This window comes from Ranitomeya variabilis, chromosome 3, assembly GCF_051348905.1.
Source record: "Ranitomeya variabilis isolate aRanVar5 chromosome 3, aRanVar5.hap1, whole genome shotgun sequence".
NCBI lineage: Eukaryota > Metazoa > Chordata > Amphibia > Anura > Dendrobatidae > Ranitomeya > Ranitomeya variabilis.
The window spans coordinates 742,550,505-742,562,830 of record NC_135234.1 but is presented as its reverse complement, the minus strand read 5'-3'; the positions used below and the strand labels follow the sequence as shown (position 1 = coordinate 742,562,830).

The 12,326-nt window shown below is 44.4% G+C and overlaps 1 protein-coding gene across 6 annotated transcripts in view; it reads right to left on the bottom strand.

Annotated features, from left to right (window-relative positions):
- The window catches only part of DYNC2H1 (dynein cytoplasmic 2 heavy chain 1), a 491,577-nt gene that overhangs the window by 117,304 nt on the left and 361,947 nt on the right, over positions 1–12,326 (bottom strand). For all 6 annotated transcript variants that reach the window (XM_077298509.1, XM_077298507.1, XM_077298508.1 and 3 more), the window contains one exon: positions 9,709–9,825. In XM_077298509.1, the coding sequence (XP_077154624.1) occupies positions 9,709–9,825 (117 nt within the window). The remainder of the gene's footprint in view (positions 1–9,708; positions 9,826–12,326) is intronic.

Below are 12,326 nucleotides of genomic sequence, written 5' to 3'. Positions count from 1 at the left end.
AAACTGAAGCAATGATAACAGAAACTTAACACCCAGAGACAAGATGTATCTGCTGTGGCTCGGCGGACAGAGAAGCCGACCACAAAGCACAGGCTCAAGGGTTCAAACCCAGACACATGACAGATGGTTATACAGGGGTGCAGCAAACAATGTGGCTAAGCAACAATGTATATTAAAGAAGAAATATAACCACATTAATGGAAGCCTAGAAGCTAGCCTCCTCCTAATATGTGTTATGGTACCAACTTGCACTAAAATTAATATAGAAAATATTCACTAAGTGAGAATGGCGATTAACAATAGCAAATGATAGAAAACAGATATTTAATGGGATTATTTGTTCACTGACTGGCGGTATTATTTATTCACTGACTGGCGGTAATATTTATTCACTAAATGGCGGGATTATTTATTCACTAAATGGCGGGATTATTTATTCACTGAATGGTGGTATTATTTATTCACTAAATTGTGGTATTATTTATTCACTAAATGGCAGGATTATTTATTCACTGAATGACGGGATTATTTATTCACTAAATGGCGGTATTATTTATTCACTAAATGACGGGATTATTTATTCACTAAATGGCGGTATTATTTATTCACTGAATGGCGTAATTATTTGCTTGTTGAATGGCTGCTGGCTGAAATCTAAAATTGGCCCTAGAATTACTAAAATGTATTATTCAGCACGGCATACTTGTCAAAGTTTGTCATGCTATATCACATCAGAAGTGTGTAGTTCTTGTGTTGTTGTCGTTTCCATCTATGTTCCTTTTGATACATGCAATAATCGGATTTGCTTTGGCAGCAGCTGCCTGACACTGATCTCTATCGTAAAGCCATATGGAAGCACTTTTTCTTCCCATCTCTCTCATCAGATATCGCAAACATCTTACGGATTAGTGACCATATACCGTAGTGAAACTTTATGGGTCTTCCAATTTTACTAAAATTCTGTAACATTTTCTCATTCTGATAGATTCCTAGAAATGAGATGGAAACTAATAAAAACTTGGTAAAATAATCTTTAAAATATATTTGTCTTTTTTGGCTATTAATCAATGATAATGGCTTGTCTTCACAAGACACAAGCCATGAGCTTGAAAAATAAAAAAAAAAGCACTTTAAAATTTCTGGAGAAAATGTATTACATTTCTTTAACAAAATTACATTTTTTATTCATGTATAAAGTCAAGAGACGGCATGGATCCCATATACTCCTGTCATTATTACACATACGTGTCCGAACACTTGCGGTGACCTCATTGCTGAGATTGGGGACTGGTTCTTCTTTATATTGAGGCTCTATCTGATGTATAGGTCTCACCCGTTAATGAGTAATCACACAGTGCTGTCTCTTGTTGATGGGATTTTACCTTATACCAAAATCCCATTTTCAAGTGGGGGAAAGTATGAGATCACATTAACTGCTTCCAATCTCATCAGAACAGAAAATCCTTCAATGTGCAAAAAGGAGATAAAAAAAAAAAAAAAAGTGTCCTAAACCGAAGGCTGACCCGCCACTAAAAAAAGTGTCCTTATTAATGGCACCGGAAATCCAAGAAATGAAAACATCTTTTAAAAAATGTACGAACACACTGAGTTTTCACATGACACTTAATAAAAAAACAAACAAAAAAATACCCACATCATAAATGTTTCAAAAACTCTTCCTATTCATTTCTATTGTAAAACATCTTTATAAAAAAAAAAAAAAGAAAAAAGAATAGAATCCACTCCAAACTAGGCAATCAAAAGGTTGCAAAAATGGCTTCAGGGAAAAATAAACCCTTCCAAAACACGTCACACAGAATTCTTTTTTAGCTTTTTGGTTGGGATTCTATACAAAATCCTTCTTTAAAAAATCCAAAAAACTCTAACAACAAATCCACTTTGCTTTGCATATGAGTTTTCCTTTTCCCCCCTGAATTGGTTTTGAAAAACACCTGGTGGAAAAAAAAAGTTAATGTCACTTCTTTAAAAGGGAACCTGGGTTAATCTGCAGAAAAAAAAATGCTTTTACAACTCTGCCCAGCTGCCTTGCTGAAAGTGCGGTTACTGGAAGAAAATTTACTTGTTTTCTCTGGGGTTCCGCTGGCTTTCAGTTATGGGGGCGGTGCAGGTAGCGATTACAGTCATCGGTCACGCCTGTAAACACATATAGGATCCAATATTTTGCTCGCCTACGGAAGTGAATAGGTGAAACTCATCCAACGTATGTGATTGTTGCTGAAATTTTAGATTTGTCCCATTACAAAAAAACAAACCACATCTGAGCAGCCCAACTGAATAACAACTAAACACTGGGTTCGTTTTTTCATGGACAGCACTCAGACTGAAAATACGGTCATGTGAACTTGGGCTTTGGCTGCTACTGACCCTCACTTCCATCATTATCCATTCTACGGCATATCAATGCCTTGTGTTACTGAGTTATTTGGACCGACTGGTATTTAGTCAACATGCGGCATTATTTGTTCAGAGGATGGTGGTATTACTTGCTGAATGACGGACTGATGGAATGAATTGCTCACCTGAATGGCGGTATTGATTGCTCACCGAATGGCGGTATTGATTGCTCACCTGAATGGCGGTATTGATTGCTCACCAAATGGCGGTATTGATTGCTCACCTGAATGGCGGTATTGATTGCTCACCAAATGGCGGTATTGATTGCTCACCAAATGGCGGTATTGATTGCTCACCTGAATGGCGATATTGATTGCTCACCGAATGGCGGTATTGATTGCTCACCTGAATGGCAGTACTGATCGCTCAATGAATTGCGGTATTCATTGCTCACCGAATGGCGGTATTGATTGCTCACCGAATGGAAGTATCGATTGCTCACCGTTTGGTACTATTGATTGTTCACTGAATGGTGGTATTGATTGCTCACCGAATGGCAGTACTGATTGCTCACTGAATGGCGGTATTGATCACTCACCAAATTGCCGTATTGATTGCTCACCGAATGGTGGTATTTATCGCTCACTGAATGGCGGCATTGATTGCTCACTGAATGGTGTTCTTGATTGCGCACCGAATGGCGGCACTGATTGCTCACTGATTGGCAGTATTGATTGCTCACCGAATGGCGGTATTGATCACCCACTGAATGGTGGTCTTGATTGCTCATCGAATGGCAGTATTGATTGCTCACTGAATGCCGGCATTGATTGCTCACCAAATGGTGGTATCAATTGCTCACTGAACGGCGGTATTGATTGTTGACTGAATTGCAGTATTCATTGTTGACTGAATTGTTGTATTGATTGCTAACCGAATGGCGGTATTGATTGCTCACTGAATGGCAGTATTGACTGCTCACCGAATGGCGGCATTGATTGCTCACTGAATGATGGTATCAATTGCTCACTGAATGGCTGTATTGATTGTTGACTTAATTGTGGTATTGATTTTTGACTGAATGGCGGTATTGATTGCTCACTGAATAGCAGTATTGCTTTTCATCGAATTGCGGTGGTATTGAAAGCTTATTGAATATGACATTACCATATTTACTCACTGAATAGACACATTATTTGTTCACTGAATTGCATAATTATTTATTCAATTAACAGCAGTATTACTTAATAATTATTGAGTGATGGCATTATTTAATTATATTTGGCTGCATTATTCAGCCACTTTATGACATTATGATTTTCTCGCTATGGCGGCTGGCATAACACTTAGTACTGTCCCTAGAATTAGCCGGTTATGTTAGCCAGTGTGGCATACTTGCCAAAGTGTTGCATGTTATGTAACGTCTCAAGTGAGATGCATCCGCCTCAGGATCACTAAAACAGGGATACCTGTTCCTTATGACACCACAGTTGGAGCTAGGAGGAGTTTGAATGGAGAAGGCTTCGAGCATGGACACGTATGCTGCACTCAATATATTGGGTCAATGTAAATAGTTGATGCTGTATTTAGCAGCTTCAATTAGCTCCATAAACACTAAATGGAGCACCATGGAGTATGCACAACTTCCACGCCATACAGACTTCACTTTGGTCATTTTCAAGACCTCGGTAGGGTCCCAGTGGTGAGGACCCAGCGGTCAGTACCCAGAGGTGAGGTCCCAGAGGTGAGGACTCAGAGGTGAGGACCCAGCGGTGAGGACCCAGCGGTGAAGTCCCAGAGGTGAGGAGCCAGCAATGAGGTCCCAGCGGTGAGGTCCCAGCGGTGAGGTCCCAGAGGTGAGGTCCCAGAGGTGAGGTCCCAGCGGTGATGACCCAGCCGTAAGGATCCAGCGGTGAGTGTTAGGGGTCGAGTTCCCGCCTCTGCACAGGGGGAATCTCGGGCCATCTCCGCTGCTGTCTCCCATTCTTCTCCTGCCACAGTGGAGTCTGCTCAGCGGAGACGTCGGTCCCAGCGTCTTGCTCAGTCCCACTCTGTACAAAGAGTTACTGCTGCTTTTCCTGCTTCTGCCATTGAAGTCAGTGCTGGGCAGCGGCGAGCAGACGCTTCTTGGACTAAGTCCTGCTCTTCTCGTTCTGAGCATGCCCTGAGTAAGCTCTCTCAGTGGGGATCGAGGGTCACATGGTCTGATACTGCAGCTAAGTCCATTGGTCCTTTCAGGAAGGTCCTGTAGGTGCTAGGACTAAGTCCTGCTCTGCACACTGAGCATGCCCAGGGCAAGATCTCTCAGTGGAGATCTAGGGTCACATGCTCAGGTATGTCAGTCTCTCATTGGTCCTTCTAGGAAGGTCTTTTACTTGCTGCAGCTATATAAGGCTCGCATGGCCATGCGCTAGTATCAAATCTGTTATGTGCATGCGCCAGTGTGGTCACATTTATGTGTGTTCAGGGACTCGGCTGAAATAAGCCCCTAGAATGCCGGCACCTCCGGCGAGGAGATTGTGTGCGTGGATTTAGGGCCCCGGCTGAAATAAGCCCCTAGAATACCGGCTCCTCCAGTGAGGAGATTGCATGTTTGCGTGACCACAGACTGCCTTCAGCTCGGCAGTTAGCTGTGAACTCCTGTGGGGTTAACAGGGCACAGCGTCTTGTTTCCGTGCGACTCTGTGAAGTAACAGAGTTCGCTTAAACCGCCATATAGTACCGTCATTTGCTAGCAGCAGGTTCCTCCTGCACGGTGGACCCAGGGCTGCGAACGCACCAATAAAAACATCTATATTTAATCAGTGCGTTCCGCTAGCCCCAACAGTGAGGACCCAGAGGTGAAGAGCCAGCGGTGAGGTCCCAGAGGTGAGGTCCCAGAGGTGAGGACCCAGCGGTGAGGACCCAGCGGTGAGGACCCAGCGGTGAGGTCCCAGCGGTGAGGTCCCAGCGGTGAGGTCCCAGAGGTGAGGACCCAGAGGTGAGGACCCAGAGGTGAGGACCCAGAGGTGAGGTCCCAGAGGTGAGGTCCCAGCGGTGAGGTCCCAGCGGTGAGGTCCCAGCGGTGAGGACCCAGAGGTGAGGACCCAGCGGTGAGGACCCAGCGGTGAGGACCCAGAGGTGAGGACCCAGAGGTGAGGTCCCAGAGGTGAGGTCCCAGAGGTGAGGTCCCAGCGGTGAGGACCCAGAGGTGAGGTCCCAGAGGTGAGGTCCCAGAGGTGAGGTCCCAGCGGTGAGGTCCCAGCGGTGAGGACCCAGAGGTGAGGACCCAGAGGTGAGGTCCCGGCGGTGAGGTCCCAGAGGTGAGGACCCAGAGGTGAGGTCCCAGAGGTGAGGTCCCAGCGGTGAGGTCCCAGAGGTGAGGACCCAGAGGTGAGGTCCCAGAGGTGAGGTCCCAGCGGTGAGGTCCCAGAGGTGAGGACCCAGAGGTGAGGACCCAGAGGTGAGGACCCAGAGGTGAGGTCCCAGAGGTGAGAACCCAGAGGTGAGAACCCAGAGGTGAGAACCCAGAGGTGAGGTCCCAGCGGTGAGGTCCCAGCGGTGAGGTCCCAGCGGTGAGGTCCCAGCAGTGAGGACCCAGCGGTGAGGTCCCAGAGGTGAGGTCTCAGCCATCAGAAATGTGTCCCCTATTCTGCGAATAGATGATAAATTGTGGAACAACCACAGTAACTGAATCACTCCGTGACTGAGGCCCATAGTGCACCATTATTTCAGGTGTAGTTTTATGACATATTTGTACACTAACCCTCCGGTGACCACTTCCTCCTGCTACGCTGAGTGTGCACAGACTGAGACTATGCTGTGGAGCAGAAAGTAATTTCCTCACCTCTCCTAGAGATAACAGTGATCTTCTCTATAAGATCCTCAGCTTATAGTGCTTTGTATTACAGACCGCTAAGTGAATAATAAGGGGACAATTTCCAGGCACAAGTCCAATGAGTAAATAGTTGCTGTTGCTTGCTGAATATTCATGGTTTCCAAAACCCTTTGGAAGCGCTCCTGTGTAATAAGAATCAATCTCCAAGCATTGGGCATTTTACCAGTGACATGAACTCGAGAGAGAAAATATTGTAAAATCACACACAGCAATTAGCTCTTTAATGTGCACTATGTGCCCATAAAGGTCACTATACCATGCAGTTCATTTAGTCCGGCATCAACAAGTCCAAATTATTAGATGTTTATATATATTGTGATAGTTCAGCTCACTCAGTGGTACATGGAGGTAGAAAACAGCAACACTGTCTCTTTAAATCTTCTGTTGGTTTATTAGACAGATGGCATAAACCAAATATGAAGGGAAAAAAATAAATACAGCCCTTTGGGGCAAAACAGGAAAACAAAATGCTGCAACACAGTTCATACAATTGTGGGGAGTGGGCCACTCTGGAGCAACACAGGTTCAGTCTTTCCTCCTCAGGACAACAAACCACTGGAGATCCTGTCTCCAGCCCTGCTGAACCTAGACTGCCACTGGAGTCCAGCTATTTAAGCCCCAGGCCACATCCTGGGGTGGACATAAGTTTTCTAGGAAGTGTTTTCATCTCATCTCAGAGATGTATTCACAGCAACACTGCTCACTGGGGCAGAATTATGGCTCAGTAGTTCACAATGTGCTGGGGTCCTTTGTTCAAGAACAACATCTGCAAAGAGTTTATATGTGTGGATTTCCTCCAGGTTTTCCAGTTTTCTCCCACACCCGATGGAGACAGTGATGATGAGGAATTAATGGGGCTATAAAGCAAGTAAAAAATATAAATAGTACTATTGAATAATGTCCTCCATGCAGCTGCTGCTTCAGAACATGAGCTACATAGAGACAGGGGAGCAGGAATACCTCATATATGTGTACATTGTACACATTGCAGCAGCTAGTCTCCACCCTCTAGCTCAGAGACAACTGAAAATGAGAGATAAAGTCTACAAAAGGGAAAACTGGTGAAAAATGCAGCATATGATGGCCAGACAGTGCTATTCCTCATGTACACACATCATAATTAATTTTGTAGTGTCACCTGAAATGTCAGGTACAGTTTAAAATAAAACATACTGCTATAATTCTGCTTTAATGCAGAAAAAATCCCTAATTGGTTCTTTAACTTAAGGGAGGCGGATGGATGTGAAACTAAAGTGGAGTTCTTAATTGCTTTCCTCTGCAAAGTTTTCTGCTTCTCCTTCTCTGAGATTCTGCGTGATATTGCTGAAACGTTCCAGACCGCCATGATTATCGCGCACAGGATTTGAGGGATCTCACTGTACTTTAAAGAAAACAGAAAGAACCTCCTTTTGAATTGGAGCAAAATTACACTTTGTGGAATACTAATGCAGCGCCCCAGAGTCCTGGTCGTTGCAGTACTGATGCTCCGCCGCTAAGGGGGGCTATGGTACGTCTGATGGGACTGAAGGAGTTCACCTGACCAGGTATCACAGACACCAATACACTTCACACTCTGGCCTCCAGGGGGAGCTAAGGGTGCTATGTATTAGGCCATTCCTCACAAACTGGTAAAACTGGGGGTTAGATAGGAAGTTAGACATAAAGCTGACTGGGTTGGAACCAGGCAACATCCTGTGGCAGAGGGTGTTGCAGGGGAAGATTCAGGGGGGTCCCTGTCAGGGGTGGGATCCTGACAGAGGCCTAGCGAACAGAAAGAACGTTACGGGACCGCGCCTGCACGATATAGCGGCGGTACCCCAAGAAAGGATAAGAAGCGAGGTTTATTGTGAAGAGTGAGAAACGAGATCAACGCAACAAGGAGAAACGCCAGTAGGAGTCGTGCTGTAAGACGAGGCAACATCCTACTGAGGCGCGCAGCCGGTGGCCGGAAACGCCGAGGAAGTATTGAGCTCCAGGCCTTACTTCAAACCAACGGCAGGACAGTCAGTTACAGGCGGGCTGTCTCACCTAAATCACCTAAGAAGACATAGGGGGCAACAATTGGAGAGGGGCGACTCTAGGGTCCCGGAAGAGCTCCGAGCCTACCCGTCATACGGGTGCGTCCTAGCCATATCATCTGGGGGACGAAGAAGAACATCAGAATCAGTTGTGAGGGAACTTCAGAAACAGACACAACAGTTGTGAGGACTATCCCGTGGTGCTAAGTAGGGAAGGACTACAACACACAAGCGCTAGAAGGTAGGCACTGATTTCCACCTGCAAAGGGAACTCTGGAGGTGCCATCGGACTGGCCGAACTCAGCCAGCCCTGTTAACCGTACTCTGGATTGAGGATCCTGAAGCCTTCAGTAAAGAGGTAAAGAGACTGCAACCTGGTGTGCTCATTATTCACCGCGACCTGCACCACACCACCACATCATCACGTTCTATCTTCACTGGACACCACTCAGCAGGGTCACGGACCGGGTCTAGCCACCGTGACAACCCCAGGACAGAGAGGCCCGGTACCAGGTACCCCTCGGCCCTGCGGCAGTGGGGGCGCTCCACTAATGCACTGCAAAGGTGACTTATTTTTTATGCTACTAAATAAGTGTTAATTAAAAACTCAGTGCTTCCTTATTACTAAAAATTGGAGCTCAACAGTTTGCTTATTTCCAAAACAGAAATTTTGGGGGTTATGTTAGTACACATCTATAACTATGAGAATATCTCATGGTGCTTGTAAATCCCAGCAATTTTGCAATTTACTGCTAATTCAAATTTTCCGATGTTGCCTTGGAGACCGACCACCGTTGCTAGCCAGCAGAACGTGTGCAGTGCTGACAAGCTCTTTTCCATTCGTCCCGTATCGCTGGAGTGCGCTCTTATTTCCTAATTCTGGCCAGCTTCAGTGCAGTGCTTACAATCTACACAACAGCTGTGGTCTGTCTCCATGGCAACGAACTGTAAGCAATAGAAAAAAGTATCACTAGCTCAATAATGACTGCAATTTATAATAAGCAGTAAATTGCAAAAGTGCTTGTTTTTATAAACACTCTCCGACAATATACGGTACATCTATAAAGTCTGGAATAACCCTTTAAATCCCACTCGATATCTATATGGTCTCTTTGGAGAAATAACACAGATCACATCTTATTTTTTTGTACATCACAGCCCTTTAAATACAGGAAATACCTGTGACATCACCAATAACATCACTGGATCACCCTAGTAATCGCCAATTGTAATAAGCGTAGGGTTTTAGTGACAGAGAACTAGCTCTCGGCCCGGCCGCCAGCGATACATGCAGGAGAGGGTAGCGCCATTAAATGAAGCACTTACATTTTTACAACAAGGGTTAAATTTAAAAAAAAAAAAGTTTTCATATTACTGAACAGCCTTTCATCCATACTTATTAGCTTTCCCACCCTCTCATACGTTATCTGCTCGGTGCAGTATCCCCCGTGACTGTACCTGGTTGAGCTTCTTCCACAGATTGAGGACGGGCGATAGTTCATTAGACCACAAATCTCTGTCGAACTTCGATCCGGCAGTAACTGATCGGCTCAGGATCCTCAACTGTGATATCACCTACAGGAGGGGAGACAGGAGAAAATATTGTTTTAGGGGCACCGCTAGAATTCTCAGCAATCTGGCAATATTCGTCTGTTACATATAACTTAGGTCGGGGCTACATAATGACTTTTCTCCACGACACCGGTCACGCGATAAACATTCTCTAGGTGTACAAGCGAAAAAATCCAATGAGGTTGGACTTGCCTGTACCCTCCTCAGGGTCAAGATGAGACCCCATTTCCTTATATTGCACGGCAACACCTAGAGAAGTTTGGTGATGGCCAAAGTCGCCATGTAGCCCCGGTCTTATTGAAGGTCAAATTTGCAGTGGATTCCACAAGCAATCTCCCTAAAAAAAAAATTAGATATCATAAAAAAAATCTCACTTTTTATTATTCTCGGAACAAACAATGTGGATTTCAAGAGTATTCAAAGAATATTTCAAACATTTTTAGGAAGATTTTGGATCAGAAAATCCTCCTCTAAAACCCCCGCGTAAATCTAACCTATGATCTCAAGGATTCCCTTAAAGCTTCTCCCTGCAAAGAAGAGTTCACATAAGGCGAATGTTCCATTTTTCGGTAGGTTGTTGGGATTTTACCAAATGCAATCCATTTGTTGAAGAGAAAATCAAACCGAGTCGGATTTCCTATCCTATCACTCTAGGAGATTGGCCTCCTTTTTTCTGATAGAGCGCCCCAAATACCCTCTATAGAAATAAAATTTGAGCGTCTTCTGCAGGATAGATTTTTTTTTTTTTTTTTTAATTTCTTCCCCTTATTTATTAACAATTTACAATTGCGTAATAGACACCTATATCATGTAGACATATGTACTAATAGACACCTATATCATGTAGACATATGTACTAGCACAAAGGGGGGTAACTCAACAAAAGAAAGAAGTGCAAGGCAAAAATCAGAGAAAAAAAATGTATCAATAAATTTCTAATAAAACGCCCAGACGGTATAAAGTATAGAGACAACAGAAGATAACAAGAATACAGGTAAATGGGGTTGTGAAACACCTGGATAAAAATATACACACAGCAATTTCAGTGTCTACTATAAGCTGGGAGCATGTAAAACATAATTATGAGGGTAATAAAGGAGTCTAAGGGTTAACATTTCTCATTGTGGAGCGTGACAAGCCAGGCCTGGCATGTCAGAGTGAAAAGACTTAATAGCCATGCATGTTCCTCTGAGAAATTAAATATGAAAATTGTTTCTTCAGAGAGGAAGAGGGCTAGAACTCTAGCGCCACCTATTGGAAGCAGCATGTCACGATGATATTGGGGTTATGGGCGCTAATCATGTCCCTAGACCTAGGTGTGACCTAGTCTAACCCTGTCACCCTGATTACTCCTGAAGGTGAGGATTCAGGGTTTACGTGCCTTGCTATGATTCTATATCAACCCTGATCTGTTCCCTCCCCTTCAGGGTTGTGGGAAGCTGAAGTGTATAGGAATACAATAAGCAGACAAACAAGGGAAGACGGACAGGGATAAACGAAAATACAACCATACAAAAACACACACCAAACAACAAAGTGCAATGCAGGGGAGTTAAAGGATGGAGAAACCAAATAGGAGAAGATGAGGATCTGAACACAACAAAACTAAGCAACAATCTCCTAAATAATATCCAAACACCAACTGCAACTACAAACTACGCCTTCAACTCCAAACCAGGCAGTAAGAACTAACATTGGCAATTCTTAAGTGTAATGCATGAGACTGTGGTCCCCTTCCTCTCCATGCCTGGAGACCCCTTGGTCTAGCTGTAGTATACTGGTTTCGTACCTTCATTCACTTTACTTTGGGTATATTTATGTGATCTTTTTTGGTTTTTTATTGGGGGTCTCAGACTTTATTATTTCATGTGTGTGGGCCCACTGTGGGGGAAGGGTGTTTGGGGTGTTACGAGGGTGCCGACATATGGGTATTATTGAAGCTCATGTCCTCTTTTTAATTGTTTGGCTCTATATGTGATGAATAAAGCAGATTCCTTTTGTACTTCATGTAGTACCTTCCTTTTCATACTCTTTTCTCTTGTTCGGCACTGCTTGTTACAGGCGTGTGCCACTTTTTGCATTGACATTTCAGCTATTGATGTTTAGCTTGCTATCCCACACGTTGCCTTTTACCTACTCTTTGCTGCCTATCAAAAATAGATAAAAAATGTGGGTAGCTCCTTAAAGAGAATCTGTCAGCAGGTTTTTGCTCTGCAATCTGAGAGTAGCATGAGGTATGGGCTGAGACAATGATTTCAGCGATGTGTCACTTATTAAGCTGTGTGCTGTAGTTTCAATACGATTAGTGTCTTATCAGCAGGAGATTATCACTGTCAGACTAGCTGCCTCGTGCCTCCTAGTCCAACCACGCCCCCCAGCAGTATACATAGAAAGCTGGGGTGTGGGCGGGGTTAGCTTTCTGAGCTCTGCTAGATCTACAGCAGAGAAAACTCTGATTGTATCCCATCTGCTGCACCCAGAAACCTAAATGATACATCATTGGA